Below are 20231 nucleotides of genomic sequence, written 5' to 3' on the forward strand. Positions count from 1 at the left end.
ACAAAAATCAGTAGTCTTCCTTTATACAAATGGCAAACAGATGGAGAAAGATTGGGGGAAAATACCTTTCACAATAGCCTAAAATAAAAAGAAAACAAAATTTAACTCTAACCAAGCAAGAGAAAGTCTTGTAGACTAAAATCCGAGAAATTTAAGATGATAAGATATGAAGATCTCCCATGATCATAGATTAGTAGGATTAGTGTTGCAAAAATGGCCATCCTACCAAAAGCAATCTACAAAGTTAGTGCAATCCCTTCCAAAATCAAAAATTTTCACAGAAATTGAAAAAATTAAACTCTGTATAGAAATGCAAAACATCCAAGATAGGGCTGGAGAGATGGCTCAGCAGTTAAGAGCATCGACAGATTTTCCAGAGGATCTGGGTTCAGTTCCCAGCACCCATATTATGGCAGGTCACAGCTGTCTGTGACTCCAGTTCTAAGAGACCCAACACCCATGGCAAAACACCAACGGGCATAAAAAATAAATAAATAAATAATTTAAAGAAGGAAAAAAACACCCAAGATAGCTTTTTAAAATTCTGAACAATAGAGGAATTGCTGGAGGTACCACAATCCCAGATTTTAAGTGGTCTTGCAGAGCTATGGCAATAAAAGCATCATAGCATTGTCTTAAACACAGACACATTGCTCAATGGAATAGAATCAAAGACCTGGAGATGATTCTACATACCCACAGAGAGCCGAGTTTTGACAAAGAAGCCAAAAATATACACTGGAGAAAAGGCAACATCTTCAATAAATGGTGCTGGTCAAACTTTATGACTACATGTAGAAGAATACAAAAAGATCCATATTCATTTCCCTGCATAAATATTACCCTTCAATTCCAAATGGATTAAGGACCTTAACATAAGACCAGGTACTCAGAATCTGATAGAAGAGAAAGCGGAGAATAGCGTTAAACTCACTGGCACAGGAAAGATTTTCTGAAACTGACAGCACAGACACTGAGATCAACAATTAATGAATGAGAACTGTGAACGGTGAACTGTGAACTCTGTGAACTATAAAAGTGACAGGTGTGGCAAGATACGAAGTAGTGGTACAATAGTGGCATGGATGTCCTGGGAGTTATCAATAGATTTCTGATTGGAAGAGACTCATGCCTGGTGCTGTAAATCTAACCAAGAGTAAATAGTGGGGAGCTCACAGGCCCCAGGGATGAACATACCACTGCTATTCTACTAAATGGTCATAGTGTCAAAAATGAAATGAGTGAAATTTATGCTCTGGCAATGCTGAAGTATTCATGGGCAGCCTGTATATGGTGGTACTTTTGAATTTGTCCATGTTGGGTTTCATGGTCTAAGTTGATGAGGACAACTGATCAGGTCTTGTCCTCAAGAGGATACCAGATCTCATTATAGATGGTTGCGAGCCACCACGTGGTTGCTGGGAATTGAACTCAGCACTTTAGGAAGAGTATACACTGCTCTTAACTGCTGAGCCATCTCTGCAGCCTGCCCTCTAAATTCATGTCTCTAAATCCATAGATTAGTACAGCTCTCAGACCTAAGGAGAGAAGTTTCACTGTATGGTGGATAGTGATTAACACAGAAACTCATAGCTGGTCAAAATGCAGACAACATATGCCAGGGAGTACTCACCCAGAGGTGGTATATCTCTATCACCCTGCACTGAGTCTTAGGGGCCTTTACAGAAGAGGAGGTGGAAGAATTATAACAGGCAGAGGTTGGGGAGGACCAGATTGAAACAGATCCAGAAAGGACAAGATCTCAACACTTTACACACAGCAGCTGCGGTTACCTGCAAAAACCTTCACAAATTCAGTTCTGTGAACATTCCAGCTCATAGTGAGAGGGACTCAGGAGTCCCTTCTGCTGAGGAGCTATGGACAGTTGATGGCTTCTATGGGAGAAAGAGTCAGTTTTCTTTAAAGGTGTGACTCGTTTTATGTTGAATTCGTTCTACTGGATGGCCCCACACTTGTGAGTACATTGGCAGCACAATCTGGGCTTAAGCAGAGAGAGAGAGAGAGAGAGAGAGAGAGAGAGAGAGAGAGAGAGAGAGAGAGAAATATCAAGAAGCATGAAGTTGAGAGGAGTTAGGGAGGGGAGGATCTAGGAAGAGTTAAGGGAGGGGTGGACTATGATCAAAATACATTGTAAGAAATTCTCAAAGATTTAATAAGAGTATTAGTATTATATTAAAAATGACTGATTTGAAGATTGTCTATTTATTTTTTATTCTGATAACTTTTGCTTGATATTCTGAATCTCTGTCATTAGGGTCAGACACAATATGTTGTCTTCTTGAAGAATTCACTCTTTCATCCCTGCAAGGGGCCTCAGAGTTGGCACGGAAGATACCCAGATACCAAATTCTCAACACAGTGGAGACTTTCATTCCCTGTACAATGTCCCGGTTTTTAAAATTAATTAACTATTTCATTTTATGAGCATTGGTGTTTTGCCTGCATGGATGTCTGTGTCAGTGTATAGGATTCCCTGGAATTAGAGTTACAGATTGTTGTGAGCTGGCATGTGGATGCTGAGAATTGAACTTGGGTCCTCTGGAAGAGTAGTTAGTGCTCTTAACTGCTAAGTCATCTCTCCAGCCCCATAGTGTCCTATTTTAAAGATTAAAAACCATTCATTTATTTATTTTATACATATTGTGTGCACTACAGCACGTGTGTGGAGGTCAGAGGACAACCTGCTGGAGTCAGTGCTCCCCTCCATCTGTGGGTCCTGAGTGAACCCCAGGAGTAGTGCTCCCCTCCTTCTGTGGGTCCTGAGTGAACCCCAGGGATTTCACTGCCCCACCAGCCATCTCACTGCCCCAGAATGCCCTTCTTTAGCTCTGGTAATTTTTATTGCTATGAAGTTGTTTCTTCACTAATTGTGTGTGTGTGTGTGTGTGTGTGTGTGTGTGTGTGTGCGCGCACGCGCATGTGTGTGTGCACGGATGCTCGTGTGCATGTGTCTTAGTTAGGGTTCCTATTGCTGTGAAAAGACAACTTGACCTCATCAACTCTTATAAGAAAAACATTTAATTGAGAGGGCTCGCTTGTAGTTTCAGAGGTTTAGTCCATTATCGGCAGGGACCATGGCAACATGCAGGTAGATGTGGTACTGGAAGAACAGCAGAGTCTTACATCTTTCAGGCAACAGGAAGTTGACTGAGACACTGGGTGGTATCCTAAAGCATAGAAATCTTCAAAGACTGCCCTCTAAGTGACATACTTCCTCCAACAAGGTCACACCTAGTCCAACAAAGCCACACCTCCTAATAGTGCCGCTCCGTATGAGATTATGGAGGCTTAATAGGATTTACCATTGTGTCTTAGGTTTTCTATTGCTGTGAAGAGACACTATGACCATGGCAACTCTTTTTTTCCCTGAATTCAATGCCTTTATTTTTATTTGATGATGTACAGACAAGATTAACACACCTAGCAACTCCAGGAACTTTTGCTCATACAACTGAGAAGCAAGGCTTAGCCCTCTCTCTGGGGCCTTGCCTCAGCACAGTGGCCCTGTTCTTTAGAGCTACAGGACACCAACACCTGTGCAGCCACCTGCCCCAGCTGAGATGGAAGCCTTGTGTTGTCCCAGTTGGGGACAGAACTTTAAAAACACATCTCAGAAGATGCCATCGTGCCTGGTTCTGGGCGAGTCCTTGTCAAACCACATACAGACAACACTAGCCCTCACCCTCACATGGGGCAGAGTGTCTTTACTTTCCAGAGTTGCAAATCTTAAATTAACAACACAGGACTCCATCAGAACACCAAACACCCCCTAGGTGGAGACTAAATTCGAACAAACACAAACCTGGATACGATTATTAGAATCCTAAGGATGGGCAGTGGGAAGTCACCCTACACCTCTACCCTAGCACAGCTCAGGACTCCCTGCGAGGGGGTAGGAAGGAAGGAGGAGAAACAGCATGCTTTGCACAACTTGACAATACTGTGGAGGTCCCCAGGACCGCTGGCCTCCACGGCGCCTCTATTTCCCAGAGGGCTGCTCATACAGCTTGGGCACGTAGTCATCCCACTCTGCCTGGTAACATGTGCCCGCCACCGGGGCTCCCAGGTGATACTTCTTGCGGAAGGCTGCCACCTTGAACTTGCCGCGATGATCTCCTGACCTGTTGCTGAGGATGAGTTCGTCACAGTTCAGTGGCTTGTCCTGTTCGTACACCAGCCAGACGTAGTGGTGGAGGCCTGTGGCACTGGGAGGCCCAGAGCCCACGTAATCGGAGAGGACCTTGCCACTGCTGATGTCATTGCCCTTCATGTTGACCACCAGAAAATGGTGCCACTCCCTGAATTTGGGGTCTTTCCTGCTGGGAGCATCCGGGTTGGTGAGGACCAGGGTGTAGAGTTTTCCTGGGTCAAGGCCATCCCATGAAATGCTGCTGGGCCTATTCTGAACCTGGGTGGGCGTCAACACTTTGCCCAGCTCGTCCACCTCCACCTCAGCGTAGGCGACCCGCAGCGCGTGCTGAGGGCGTTCGTCCACTTCCTGCAGGCTCAGTGGCCCGGACCACTGGCTGATGTCGGCGGGCATGGCGACAATGAGGACGAGGACTCCATGGCAACTCTTATAAAGGAGAACATTTCACTGGGGCTGGCTTGCAGTTCAGAGGTTTAGTCCATTATCGTCATGGCAGGAAGCATGGTGGACCACAGGCTGAAACGGTGCTGGAGAGGGACTGAGAGTTCTACATCTGGATCCTCAGGTAGCACGAAGAGAGAGTGAGGCACTGGGCCTGTCTTGAGCATCCGAGACCTCAAAGTCCACTCCCAATGATACACCTCCTCCAATCAGGCCATACCTCTGCCACGCTCCCTGCCGTGATGATAATGGACTGAACCTCTGATACTAGAAGCGAGCCCTCTCAATTAAATGTTTTTCTTATAAGAGTTGCTGTGGTCCTAATAGTGCGACTCCCTAGGAGCCTATGAGGGCCATTTTCTTTCAAACCACCACACATCAGGCTGTGGAAAGTAAGCAACAGCTTTGGCAATATAGACTGTGATGTTTTGGTTTTTCCATGGGGCTTTGTCGGGTAATGACTCAACTAGATGTAACCCATTCTTGGCAATGGAGGTTTTACTTGATGTTGTAAGCTATATAGTTGAATCATTGTCTCCTCTATTTGGTGACTCCATTTAGATTTCCTTCATATATGCATATATTTTAGAAAGCATCTGCAGTAGTCGGCTTCCATATTGTTTCTGTATGGCTTTTATTGTTGCCCCTCTCTGTATTTCCTTCTTAAACCTTCTCTTCCGGCCCCCTCCCTAGTAAATCCTCCTATTCTAGCTTTCCTCCTGTCTCTCTATAATAATATTTTCTATTTCCTCCTCCTTGGGATATCCTCTCCTCACCCCTAGTCCTTTACTAGGTACCTAACCTTTATGGTTATATGTATTGTAGCACACATATCAAAGGCTTAAATGCTAACATCCACATATAAGAGAAAACAAGCAATGAGTTTGGGTTGCCTCATTCAGGACGATTGTTTCCAGATCTTTTCACTTACTTGTGCATTTCATAATTTCATTTTTCTTAATAGCCGAGTAATATTCCATCGTGTAAATGTACCACATTTTTGTCATCCATTTATTAGCTGATGGGCATCTAGGCTGTTTCCAGTTTCTGGCTATTATGAATTAAGTATCAGTGAGCACAGATGAACAAGATGTAAAGTCCTACGGGGACATACCCGAGGGTCATAAAGCCAGATCTTGAAGTAAATCTATTCCCAGCTTCTTGAGGAACAGCGGCTACACCAATTTCCATAGTGACTGTATAAACTGGCATTCCCACCAAGAATGAATAAGTGTTCCTTCCTCTCTCCTCGAATCCTTGCCAGTGCATGCTGTCATTTGTATTAGTGATCTTGGCCTGCCTGGCTGGTGTAAGACATTTCAGAGTAGTTTTAGCTTTCATTGCCCTGATGGCTAAGGATGTTGAAACCTCAGCCATTTGGGTTTCATCTTTTGAGAACTCTCTGTTTAGTTCGCTATCCCATTTTTTTTTTAATTGAGTTGTTTATTTTCTTGATGTTCAGTTGTTTGAGTCTTTATATATTTTGGGCACTAATCTTCATTCAGATACGTACTTCACACAGATCTTTCTGCATTCTGCAGGCTGCTGTTTTACATAAGCAATGGTGCCTGTATAACTTTTCTATAGAGAAGTATTTTTTAGAGTTCTCATTTATTATTTGCTGATCTCAGTGTTTGCGCTAGCCATTTCTTGTTCAGAAAGTCCTTTACTGTGCCAGTGAGTTCACGGCTATTCTTCACGTTCTCGTCTATCAGGTTCAGTGTACCTGGTCTTATGTTGAGGTCCTTAATCCATTTGGAATTGGAGTTTGTGCAGGGTGAATATGGATCTATCGGTATTCTTCTACATGTAGTCATAAAGTTTGACCAGGAAAATTTATTAAAGATGTTACCTTTTCTCCAGTGTCTAATTTTGGCTTCTTGGTCAAAACTCAGCTCTCTGTGGGTATGTAGAATCATATCCAGGTCTTTGACTCTATTGCATTGATCAATGTATCTGTGTTTATACCACTATTATGCTGTTTTTATTACTATATCTCTGTAATACAGATTGAAACCTGGGATGTTGATACCTTTAGCAGTTCTTTTATTTAGGTTTTGTTTTGTTTGTTTATTTTGCTATCCTGGGTGTTTTCTGTTTCTATACAAAGTTTAATGTTTTTTTTCAATTTCTATGAAAAATTGTGCTGAAATTTTGAAAGCAATTGTATTGAATCAGTAGGTTGCTTTTGGTAGGGTAGCCATTTTCACAAGATTAATTCTACCAATCCTTGACATGGGAGATCATTACATCTTCTGATATCTTATTCTCTCTTCAATAATTTAAAGTTTTTATTATATTGGTTTTTCACTCGATTGGTTAGAGTTGTTTCAGGTTTTTATATTTATCTATTAAGCCTATTGTGAAAGCTCCTGCTGCTCCTATTTTTTCTGTCTGTTATTTATATATAGAAAGGCGACAGATTCTCATGTGTTAAGTTTGTATCCTGCTGCTTTGCTGAAAATGCTCATCCACCGCAGATGTTTCCCAGTGCTCATCCACTGCAGATGTTTCCTAGTGTTCATCCACTGCAGATGTTTCCTAGTGTTCATCCACTGCAGATGTTTCCTAGTGTCCATCCACTGCAGATGTTTCATAGTGTCCATCCACTGCAGATGTTTCCTAGTGTCCATCACTGCAGATGTTTCCTAGTGTCCATCCACTGCAGATGTTTCCTAGTGTCCATCACCGCAGATGTTCCTAGTGTCCATCACCGCAGATGTTTCCTAGTGTTCATCCACTGCAGATGTTTCCTAGTGTCCATCACCGCAGATGTTTCCTAGTGTCCATCCACTGCAGATGTTTCCTAGTGTCCATCCACTGCAGATGTTTCCTAGTGTCCATCCACTGCAGATGTTTCCTAGTGTTCATCACCGCAGATGTTTCCTAGTGTCCATCACCGCAGATGTTTCCTAGTGTCCATCCACTGCAGATGTTTCCTAGTGTCCATCACCGCAGATGTTTCCTAGTGTCCATCCACTGCAGATGTTTCCTAGTGTCCATCACCGCAGATGTTTCCTAGTGTCCATCCACTGCAGATGTTTCCTAGTGTCCATCACCGCAGATGTTTCCTAGTGTCCATCCACTGCAGATGTTTCCTAGTGTCCATCCACTGCAGATGTTTCCTAGTGTCCATCCACCGCAGATGTTTCCTAGTGTCCATCCACCGCAGATGTTTCCTAGTGTCCGTCCACCGCAGATGTTTCCTAGTGTCCATCCACCGCAGATGTTTCCTAGTGTCCATCCACTGCAGATGTTTCCTAGTGTCCATCCACTGCAGATGTTTCCTAGTGTCCATCCACTGCAGATGTTTCCTAGTGTCCATCCACTGCAGATGTTTCCTAGTGTCCATCCACTGCAGATGTTTCCTAGTGTCCATCCACTGCAGATGTTTCCTAGTGTCCATCCACTGCAGATGTTTCCTAGTGTTCATCCACTGCAGATGTTTCCTAGTGCTCATCCACTGCAGATGATGTTTCCTAGTGTTCATCCACTGCAGATGTTTCCCAGGCTCTTAGAGCATTAAATGATGATTTTTTTTTCTAGTTTTGTTTTGTTTTTCTTTAAGGGAAGGTCTCCTTGGGTTGCCCAACTTGGCATTTGACTGCCACGGTCCTTGCATAGGCCTCCCACCACTGGACCAACTTGGAATTTTGTATTGGATCTAGCACATTTGGGCATTGTAAAGCCAAATTCTGGGTCCTGTTAAAATCCTCTCGTAAATGTTGATGTTTGTGTGAACTGTTAACTGGCTTAGGTACAGATTTCAGTGTCTCATCCACCATGGGTGTGGTTCCTCCCCGGGAGGTCAGGCTCCGAGCCCTGGAAGTTAACACTTTCCATTCCGTGTGTTCCCGTGTGGCATTTACTCTGGGACTTGACAGTTGGGTCTGTCCCCTTGGATCTATTCCATGTTGTGCAGGCCGAAATTGAGCTTGGGAATTATGTAGGGACCTTTACAGAGTAAGAAGGAGCTTTTTTCAGTATCCTCTCTGGCACTTCCTGGCATCCTCCAGCTTCCAGGATCCTCCCATACCTGGTTCTTCTGGACAGGAGTCTGGGGGCCTCTAACAGCTGTAATCCCTGCGATCCAGTGCTGCTTTGTGTGACTAGGGCCAGTTTAGAGTAAAGCAGTAAAACAGAAGAAAAAGCAGCAGTGGGTTTTCTTGAACTGTTTGAAAGGTGACACCCTCCCTCCTACTTCTCTCTGGCCCAGGGCAAGCTTGCTTCGGTTGCTGTTGCTACTTCCTGTCAATGCTGCTGCTGAGGCATGGGAGCCCTGGCAGCATCACCGCTGGGAGGCTGGAAAGGGCATCCAGAAAGCCAGCAGTTTCAGTTACTGTTTCCGGTACAGAGGCTACTTTTCTTGGCCTGTTGGTTTGCAAAGGTGATTTCTGGAGTTTTCCTGATAGTCCTGAACACACACTTCTAGAACCTGACCTGCCTTTGCCTTAAGTCGAGGAGGCAAAGAAGACAAATGCATTCGGGATGCTCGACTAGGTTGTCGTTTCTTTGGCTTCTGCGCCTGCACCTGTTCACCTTTCAGGCTCCTTCAGGGTTTGCCTTTTGCCCTTTGTTCAAAGCATTATTTGTAATCAGTGGGGGAAGATAAACTGTAGCTGGCTAGCTTCGGCTTGGCTGGCACAGGACAGTCCACCTGTACTAACACTCCTGTGAAAAGAAAAAAAAAAGGAGTTTGGGAATGGCGGGTACCCCCAAGAGTGCATGTGATTTTGCTAAACTTGATAAAAGTCTAAGAAAATAAATCTAATCTTGAATTAGTCTCCTACTGAGGAGAAAATGTTGAAGGTTCCAAATAGGGTCCATGATGGAGGGAGGCTGGAGCAGAGAAAATTCTGGAAGGTGATCCAGCCCCTGCTGTGTTGCTGAGGCAGGTGTGGTTGGGGAGAACGCAGATGTGGTTCCAGATACTAACAAGTTACCCCAAAGCAGGAACCAAAGTGGAAGTATTTACCTCTGGACTCAAATCGTTTCAAGAAGTGCTTTCCTTAAGAAGATTGGGCCATAGGTTTTAAGACTATTTACTATTTTTTTTAAGTTATGAGTTTCTACCCCCCCCCTTGAGAATTTTCCTGTAAATAAACATGTTTTTGAACAGAGTTTATTGCATAAAACAACAAATTATTTTTCACGATAAGTGGAGTAATAAAAGCACAGAGACCTCTTCAGTTTATTTATTTATTTTGTTTTTTCAAGACAGGCTTGACCGTTCTAAAGCTCACTCTGTAGACCAGGCTGGTCTCAAACTCTCAAAGATCTGCCTCTGCCTCTGCCTCTGCCTCCTGAGTCGGGGGACTAAAGGCGCGCACCAGCCACGCCCAGCCCTCATCACCGTATTAACTGACTTTCTTTACAATAAGGCCTTGGGTAGAATGAAAGGTTTATCTGCAGTGGGTGGGCAGAGACTCAAGAACTTCCACCCTTAGCTGAGATACAGCTGGCAACTGGTGTGGACATCCATTTTCTTCAGAGATGTGGTCCGTGAGAGACTCCCATGCTCCTGTGGTCCCACACTCGCGTACATCCAGGAAGCACTAAGTGGACAGTGCGGTGAATGTGGGAGGAGGCAAAAATGGGACTGGACTTAGGGGAGGAGTGAGAGGGTAGAAGGGATCAAAACACGTTGTATGCATTTATGAGATTCTAATAAAAGCATCATAAAAGGTTCATCTGTGGTTCAGTTTATGGTGAGAGTCAGGGCTCTGATGTTTGTGCACCTGCTGGATCTTTTGGATGCTCTCTTATCTGTCCCTCAGCAGTGGGCAGCTTCCTGGTACAGCTCTTCTGGCCCCCTTGAATGCAATATGATTTTCTTCTTCTAAAGACCTTTGAATGGCCTTGAGTGGGCACAGGAAGCAGCCCGGGGGGGGGGCTGTTGGAATGAGCTCTTTAAGCTCCTGTTGAGATTTTAGTTGCCATTGTTAAGAATATTAGGGGACACAGTCTGCAACAGGTGACTGGGTCACAAGGGCTCCGTTTTAAAGGAAGGATTAACACGCTCACGCTGGGAGTCCATTCTGCCTTTTGTTTTTGTTTTGTTCTGTTTTGCCTTTTTGCCACGTGACAGCTTCTGCTATGGGCTACTGGCAGCAGGAAGGACTTGGCCACACACCTACATTTTAGATTACCCACGCTCCAGAAATTTGAACTAATAAAGAATGTTTCTGAAGCAGTTTGCTGTATAACCTTGGTTGGCCTCCACCTTGAGATCTTCCTGCCTAAGCTTCCAAAGTATTGGGATTACAGATGTGTGCCATTATAAATAGCTAATTTCTGTCTCATGAATTACCCGGGCTGTAGAATCCTGTTATAACCTCTCCAGACAGACTATTATACCAGGTCAGCCAGATTCCTTCATCAGTGCGGATTAGGACAAACACTATGCAGACTTAAAAGTCAGGGGTAGCTGTCTTCTACCATGCAGTGCAAGAAAGGAAGCCGGGCTGCAGAGAAATAAGTGGGGGGAGGAGGGACAGATGGGGAAGGAAGGGGGGATTAAGGGAAGGAAGGAGAGAGAGGATGAGAGAGAGAGAGAGAGAGAGAGAGAGAGAGAGAAAGAGAGAGAGAGAGAGGAGATATCTCCTTGGTTTCTGAAGGGTTTCCTATGTTTTTACTCAGGGGTCCTTGAGACAACAGTTTCTAGAGTTTTACACAATTTCTCTTTCAAGCTTGGCTTGAGTTCTTTTATGTGTATCCAAAGGTAGAGGGCCAGGAATTATTCCGTGACTGTGTCCAGGGACCAGGCTGAGGTCTAGTCATGCAAATGATCAGTTAATAGAGCAATAAAGGCACTATTATTAGACCCTCACAGGACCAAAATAGAGAACTGCCATTTCCCATTTGTTCATTAGCATTAAATCACCCCACTTAGAATCCCCAGTGAAATGCTCCATTTCAACACTGGAGTCTTTACAGAAACCCTCCATTCACTCAGCAGATATCTATTCAGCAGCTCCTTTGTCCAGACATAGTACAATGAGAAAAATATCAAGAATATTATTGAAACTCCTAAATGGTATTGCATTATTTAATCCTCATGACACTTTATAAATTAAATATCGTCAACCAACTTGATGGGTAAGAAAGCTGTGGATCAGAGAAGCTAACTAATTGCTTCAAAGCCACAGCTAGCTCTTAGACGGTCTAACAAGGACTCCCACCCAGAGCCCATATGGTAGAGGGGAAGAATCCTGGTGGCCAGTTTCCTGCTAGGGCTGAGACATTTGGGGCACGGGTTGTTCATAGGAGCCTTTGCTTGAATAGTCACGGTGTTGTGGAAAATCTCACCTTGGAAAGTGAGTCACTGAGTTTGGTATATGACAGAGAGTCTGGCTCTTAGGAAAGATGAGGGAACGTCTGAGCCGTCGTTCAGACAGATGAGCTCTGAAGCAATGGGGTTCTTTGTAGTGTGACGCGAGGAACACGAGGGGCATGTCCCTTGCCCGAGGAGTTTGTTTATACCACTGGAATGAGGCTGGGTCAATGTCAAGGATTCTTTATTTCAAACACTAATAAAATGCTTTTTAAATTACACATTAAATGTAAATTTAAAAAATAAGAATTAAAAATTAAAATACGGTTTCCTTAACATTATGAAGAATGAAGAATCTGGAGCAGTGTGAAGCAAGCGAAAGTGTGTCCCATTGAAGTTGGTCCAAGGTAAGGGCGCTGCTGATCTCCATCTGGGTTCCAGGTTAGCCAGGGCTACAGAGTGAGAGATCTTCTAAAAAAAAAAAAGAAAGAAAGAAAAAGAAAAAAGAAAAGAAAGGAAGGAAGGAACAGTGTTTCATGGGTGGGATAGTGAGACAAACAGCTGACTTTGCTTGGATATAGAACCACAATAAACCAGGTGACTCACTCCTGTCCTAAGATTAGGTAGGCAGGCTATAGCAGATTTATTACAATTATAGGTTTGTAAATGAAGCTTATATCTTCCACTTATTTAGAGTCTTGTCTTAAGAAACACCTGGGCAACCTTGCAAATTGATCAGGAAAGTAATTTACAGTAGGCCTGGGAATGTAGCTTGCCTACCGCACAGGAAGTCCCAGTACCCACAGACTGAGCACGGGAAAGCTCAGCAGTCGTGATGTGGAGACAGGAGGCACAGAAGTTAAGGGTTGTCCCCAAACATAGCAAATTTAAATTCTGGGCCAACCTGAGCTACACCACACTCTGTCTCAAAAATATTTGCTATGTGTCATCGTATACAACACCTTTACACCTAGCATTCAGTAGGCAGAGGCAGGAGGATCTCTGTGAGTTCTAGGTCAGCTTAGTCTACTTAGGTACAGGGCAAGACCTTGCGGGGGGGGGGGACGAGGGGAGGATTCAATAAAAAAAAAATCCTTCAAAGAGTTAAATAAAACCAATTCCAGAATCTCTGGGTCAGAGAAGAAAATGTGTAAAAGACTGCAGGGCTGTGGCTCTCAACCTTCCTGAAGCTGCGACCCTTTAACACAGTTCCTCATGCTGTGCTGACCCCAACCGTAACATTATTTTCATTGCTGCTTCATAACCGCAACTTTGCTACTGTGATGAATCATAATGTAAATATCTGATAAGCAGGATGGCTGATACATGACCCCTGCTCACAGGATGAGAACCTCTACTGTAGAAGAAAAGATAGAGAGATACGGCTACTAATGAGAAACGTAGCTTCACTGCCTTTAAAAGGCTCTAACTGGGCTCAGTAGGCCATATATCTATCATTCTCATCCCCCCCCCCCCCCCGTGTGTGTGTGTAAAAAGAGAGACTATAATCATAGAAGACGAGGTCATGAACTTGAGAGGCAGTAAGGAGGACCCCTGAGGAGTCGGAGGGGTAGAAGGAGCAGACATATGTTAATATACCAGTCAGTGATGGTTCACATCTTTAATACCAGCACTCAGGAGGCAGAGGCAGACCAGTCTCTGAGTCTGAGGCCAGCCTGGTCTACAAAGTGAGTTTCAAGACAGCCAGGGTTACACAAAGAAAACCTTTCTCTTAACCCATCCCAACTCTCCCCCACACCTCAATACCACTCATACCACTCACGCATGAAATTGTCAAAAAAAAAAAAAACCCTAAAAACTGTTTAAAATTATAAGGCAACCAGTAAACTTGGAGTTATTTGCAATAAGTGTGCCAAGTTAATGTCCATAAAATACCAAGAGGCCAAACACAGGATAATAAACCAACTCATGGGCAAGCGGATGAGGAGGCAAGTCACACAGATAGGCCAGGAAGTAAATTGAGCATTTAGCAAATACATCTTTCATAAGATTGAAACAACAAGGCACATATTTTACTTTTACCATTGTCCACTATGCAATTAAAGATCCTGATCTTCATTTAATGTAGGCATGAGACATGAATTTGGATTCTTCATATGGCTAATTTATTACTTTACCACTCTTTGAAAGTAAATTAGTCAACATTTTATCAGACATTGAAACGATTGTATGTTTTTGTCTAATAATTAAACTCTTGAGATTGTACAGTAAGAGAAGAATCCTAACTGTAAGGAGACCATCTTGGTATTTACTAGTATACTTTATAATAGACAGATGCTGAAAATGAACTAAATACTTAAGAATGGAATTATAACATCATTACAGGACAGCACAAGATACTGCATATTCACGAACAGTGAGGTCCACAAGGAGGCTTTAATTACTCGTGATTTAATGTTTAAAGAATTATGTTAAGTAAAAGTACAGAATTGTGGTATATAATTATAAGTATAAATATATATGTATAAATTAGGCATAGAAAAAGATGAATGAGCCTGGTGAGCCTAGCATCCAGGAATTAGCGGGAAAATACTGTGCTGACTTTCTGTTACCGTAGCTAACACTGGAGATCTCCCGTGTAAAGAGCAAAGAGTAAAGCTTCACTTTGACATTCAGTTTTGGAAGCCAGTTAACTTGGTTGGCTTGTGACAAGGCAACACACCGTGGTGGCAGTATGTGACAGAGAAAGCCATTCCACAGTCTCTGGAAGCAAGCCAGAGCACAGGCTAAGTCCCAGCACTCCTTTGAGCCCATCAGCACAAGGACATTTTCTGCATTCCTCTTCCTAAGGATTTCACAGTCTACCAATAGTGCTGTGGGCAGGGCACCGAGTCTTGCACACTTGGCCTGGCAGGGACATTCAAGATCTGTACATCTGTAAGTCCCAATGCTTAGGAGGAAGAAGCAGGCAGAGTTCTATGAGTTTGAGACCAGCCTGGTTTACATAACGAGTTCCAGAACAGACTACATACAGAGTTCCAAGACTACATACAGAGATACTGTCTCAAAAAACATCTAAACTTGCCGGGTGGTAGTGGTGCACGCCTTTAATCCCAGCACTCAGGAGGCAGAGGCAGGGAGATCTACAGAGTTCAGAGTTCTACAGAGTGAGTTCCAGTATAGCCAGAGCTGTAACACAGAGAAACCCTATCTTGAGAACTCAAACAACAAACAATATCTAAACTTAGCATCAGATACTAAAAGGACACAGTTGTCTTTTGGTGGATACTTACTTTTCATTGTATTATTCATTTACTTCATTTTTGGTTTTTGAGGCAGGATCTTCTGTATGACCCATGCTGGCCTCAAACTCTCTGTACTCAGGATCCTCCTGTTTCAACTTCAGGCCTGGCTGGGTGGAAAAATTAACACTTCATTTTTCCTTTTATAATTTTTTGATTGTTAATATTCTTTTGCAAATGACACAAACCCAACTAGCTTGCCCAGAAATCACAATTCTATCATCCCAGCTCTGCTTTTCTCTATCTATCTATCTATCTATCTATCTATCTATCTATCTATCTATGTCTATATATATATATATCTATATATATCACATCAGGTGACTTCTTTTTTAACTTTTTAGATTTATTTATATTCTGCATATGACTGTTTGGTCTGCAAGCACATGTCTCTGTGTGCACCACTTGGGAGCCTGGTGGCTGTGGAGGCCAGACAGGGGTGTTAGATCCCTGGGAACTGGAGTTGCATATGGTTATGAGCCATGTGGGTGTTGGGAGTTGAACTTAGGTCCTTTGCAAAAACAAGTGCTTTTGCCAGGCGGTGGTGGCGCATGCCTTTAATCCCAGCACTCGGGAGGCAGAGGCAGGCGGATCTCTGTGAGTTCGAGACCAGCCTGGTCTACAAGAGCTAGTTCCAGGACAGGCTCCAAAACCACAGAGAAACCCTGTCTTGAAAAACCAACCAACCAACCAACCAACCAACCAACCAACCAAACAAACAAACAAAAAAAAACAAGTGCTTTTAACTCTATCTCTCTACTCTCTATTTCTCTAGTACTGTCTCTCTAGTCTCTTTAGGTGACTTCTTTTGTGAGACCAGAGGAAAAAGGCTGTGAAACTATATCAGTTTCTATGTATTATTCTTTTTTTTAAAAAAATATTCTTTTGTAATTTCACACATGTGTACAATGAAATGTGTTATATCTACTACTCATTTCCCCTCTCAGCTGCCCCATGCCCTCCCCAACCAGCCATCCTCCCAACTTTATGTGATTTGTTTCCTGATAAGTCCAATATATATATATATATATATATATATATATATATATATATATACTGCCTGTATATATGTGTGTTTGGGGGGGACCTTTTATTGGAGTGGAAATCCTGTCCGTGGCCACACCTCCAAAGAGGAGCGATTCTCACTCCTGCAGTCAATGCTGTCTCAGCAAGGGATGGGGACTGGAGAGCCATTACCCAGTCTGCGCTGGAATTCTGGCTAGCTTGATCCCGTATAGGTTTTATGCAGGCAACTACAGCTGCAGTGAGTTCGTGTTCAGAAGACAGCATTTCACAGCATGATTTCCCATCTTCTGGCTCTTACCTCCTTCCTGCCTCCTCTTCTGCTAAATTCCCTGCGCCTCGGCAGTGTTGGGTTGACCTAGGTGTCCACTTAGGGCTGAGCACCCAGCTGGTCACTTTCAGCCCTCTGACCAGTGACGCATCTCTCCATTGACTGCCGACTGTGCAGAAAGAAGCTCAACTGGCCAAGGCTGGGAGCAGCCCAGGTCCATGCGTACAAACACAAATATTTAGAAGACAACTTGACAGCAAGATCATTTAGCAAAGTATCAACAGCAGGTTCTACTGCAGTATCTCTGATTTCCTCAGCCACGGGCTTTTGTCCTGCATGACAGTACCAGGCATGAATTTCCTTCCTGTGAAGCAAGCTTCAAACAAGAAATATGTCAGTTATCCTGATAACTGCTGTGCCACTGTTGCTCCAGTGGGCACGTCTTGCCTGGTAGGTTGGTATTGGAACATACAGGATCCAGTGCTGGGTAAAGTCTCTTTCCAAGCAGCCTGTAGAGAATCTTCCAGCATCAGGAACGCTAACCAACAGGGAGGAAGCTTCCAGGTTAGTTTGAGATTGATTTCTCTAGGTCTTGCAGTCCAAGTGTGTGGTATCTTCAACAATGAGATCTTACCATGTAGTTATGGCGGGTAACCAAGGGCACGGACAGTAGAGAGCACTGTTTTGTGCTGTGGGAGAATGCTTCTGTACACTGTAAGATTTGTCACTCATATTGGTTTAATAAAGCACTGATTGGCCAGTGACCAGACAGGAAGTACAGGCGGGACAACCAAATGAGGAGAAGTCTGAAAAGAGGAAATGCAGAGACACAGTCATAAGTCAGATGACAAGGCAGCAAGATGAGAATGCCTCATGGAAAAATGGTACCAAGCCATGAGGCTAAACATAGATGAGAATTATGGGTTAATTTAAGTTGTAAGAGCTAGTTAATAATAAACCTGAGCTAATAGGCCAAACAGATTATAATTAATATAAGCCTCTGTGTGTTTCTTTGGGATTAAACAGCTGCGGGGATCAGGCAGGACAGAAGCTACAGTTTTGGAGACCTCTGGGGCTTCTCTGACCAAAAGCTCGTGAAGGAAGGTATTGCATACCTGTACTGTGATTTTTGTTTAATAATCTGTGTTGGTTAGATTTTTGTCAATGACAAAACTAGGATTATCTGTGAAGACAAAGAGTCAAATGAGAAAATGCCTCCATCAGATTGGCCTGTAGGCAAGTTTTTGGGGGCATTTTCTTGATTGATGATTGTTGTGGGAGGGCCCTGCCCCCTATGGGTGGTGTCACCCTCAGGCAGGTGATTTTGAGACATCTAAGAAAGGTAGCCAAACAAGCCAGGTGGAGCAAGCCAGGCAGAGTCAGCCAGTGTTAGGGTTCCTCTGTGGTCTCTGCTTCAGTTCCTCCCTCCACATTCCTTACTGCCCTGACTTCCCTTCATGACAGACTATAAGCTGTAAGAAGAAACAACCCCTTTCCTCACCAAGTTGTTTTTGACCATGGTCCTTATCACAGCAATAGAAAACAAATGAAGAAAATGATTTAACAACTCTTGTGACCTTTAGGTAGGTTCTTTGGAATGTATGAGTCCACCTTGAATTTCCACCTATCAAAGGGATAAGATATTTTTTTTTAGCATCTAAGATCTATAGCAGAATTTTTCCTGCTCTGTTATAGTGTGCCTACTGAATTCATCCATCAGTATATTTGAAAAGTGTGTTATTCAAGTCCAAAAAGACCTCAATATAAAGCCAGCCACACTGGGCCTTATAGAAAAGAAAGTGGGAAATATACTTGAACACATTGGCACAGGAAACCACTTCCTAAATATAATCCCAGTAGCATAGATGCTGAGAGAAACAATTAATAAATGTGATCTCCTGAAATTGAAAACCTTCTGTAAAGCAAAGGACACAGTCATCAAGACAAACCGACAGCCTACAGAATGGGAAAAGGTCTTCACTAACCCCACATTAGACAGAGGTCTGATCTCCAAAATATACAAAGAACTCAAGAAATTAGACACCAAAAGATCACATAATCCAATAAAAAAAAATGGAGTATAGACCTAAACAGAGAACTCTCAACAGAGGAATCTAAAATGGCTGAAAGACACTTCAGGAAATGTTCAATATCCTTAGTCATCAGAGAAATGCAAATCAAAACGACTCTGAGATTCTATCTTATACCTGTAAGAATGGCCAAGATCAAAAACACTGATGACAATTTATGCTGAAGAAGATGTGGAGTAAAGGGAACACTTTTGCATTGCTGGTGGGTGTGCAAGGTGGTACAGCCCCTTTGGATGTCAGTGTGGTGATTTCTCAGAAAATTAGAAGACAACCTTCCTCAAGACCCAGTAATATCACTTTTGGGTATATATCCAAAGGATGCTCAATCGTACCACAAGGACATGTGCTCAACTATGTTCATAGCAGCATCGTTTGTCATAGCCAGAACCTGGAAACAACCTAAATGCCCCTCAACAGAAGAATGGATAAGGAAAATGTGGTACATTTACACAATGGAGTACTACACAGCAGAAAAAAATAACGACAGCTTGAATTTTGCAGGAAAATGGATGGAGCTAGAAAAGATTATTTTGAGTGAGGTAACCCAGACACAGAAAGACAATTATCACATGCACTCACTCATAAATGGTTTTTAAACATAAAGGAAAGAAAATCAGCCACAAACCACAAGCCCAGAGAACTTAGACAACAATGTGGACACTAAGAGAGATTTACATAGAGCTAATCTACATGGGAAGTAGAAAAAGGCAAGATCTCCTGAGTAAATTGGGAGTATGGGGACCTTGGGGGAGGGTTGAAGGGGGGAAGCAGAGAAAATGTAGCGCTCAATAAAAATTAAAAAAAAATGAAAAAAAGAAGTGTATTATTATATAACTTTCTTTGTTCTGTTACTGTAAAAAGTTCATGAAATAGCTACATCATTGAGGCGTGTCATTTGGGGAATTAATCTATGTCCCTGGACCATGGTTGCTCGTATCTAGCTCCAGGAAAAACCATCTCTTTTCTTCCTTCATGGTATGAGCTGTTTTTTCATGAAAGTGCTTAGATTTTTGAGTTCTTAACCTGCATGCACGGACAGAATCTCTCCCATTCCGCAGGCTGCCCTCACATGGTGTCCCTTGCTTCTTTTGCCTTGTGATTTGTTAACCACTGGTCAGCTTGTGCTCTTACTCTTGAGCCCCTGCAGGTCTCCTTCAGGGAGTCCCCGTGTGTTGTTCTGTGTTTTGCTCTGCTTGTTTCAGAGTTTCAGGTCTTACAATATGGTCGCCAGTCACCTTTGAGCTGATTTAAGCATATTCTGAAAGACTGGTATATAGCTTGATTTCCCAGTATCACTTGTTGAAGAGGCTCTTCTTCTCAAGTTTATTGTCACTTTTAGCGAGATCCAGATGGCTGGCTGTGGTGGGGTCTTCCACTACACTCCCTTGGTCTGGTTTTGATTCAGCACCATGCCCTTTTGTTACTATAGTTCAATAGTTAGAAGTCAGGTGCTGCCATACTTCCAAATCTGGCTTTTGCTCAGGATTGCTTTGGCTATTTGGGGTCTTGTGTTACCGGATGAACCTCAGTGTTGGGGGCCAGACCAAACATAAACCATTTCTTGTACCAGAGTGGAGGTGAGGGAATAAATGAGGCACACTTCACACGACAATATCAGGAGGGAGTGTCAGGGTTCATTCAAATCCTGAAGATCACCCGTGTTTATTATTCAAACAGCTTCTATATCAAAACATGAGGG

General features: G+C 43.2%; 1 protein-coding gene across 1 annotated transcript; it reads right to left on the reverse strand.

Annotated features, from left to right (window-relative positions):
* Positions 1 to 4000: 4000 nt before the first annotated feature.
* On the reverse strand, positions 4001 to 4564 carry LOC121465124 (phosphatidylethanolamine-binding protein 1-like). The gene has a single exon (XM_041678309.1). The coding sequence runs from the start codon at positions 4562 to 4564 to the stop codon at positions 4001 to 4003; it is 564 nt and encodes a 187-aa protein (XP_041534243.1).
* Between the last annotated feature and the right edge of the window lie 15667 nt (positions 4565 to 20231).

This window comes from Microtus oregoni, unplaced genomic scaffold (assembly GCF_018167655.1).
Source record: "Microtus oregoni isolate MIOR12 unplaced genomic scaffold, Mior012 000029F_ref0000214, whole genome shotgun sequence".
NCBI lineage: Eukaryota > Metazoa > Chordata > Mammalia > Rodentia > Cricetidae > Microtus > Microtus oregoni.

Excerpts from the sequence above, each read along its gene's own strand:
- LOC121465124 (XM_041678309.1), bottom strand. The coding sequence starts at position 4,564 with ATGCCCGCCGACATCAGCCAGTGGTCCGGGCCACTGAGCCTGCAGGAA.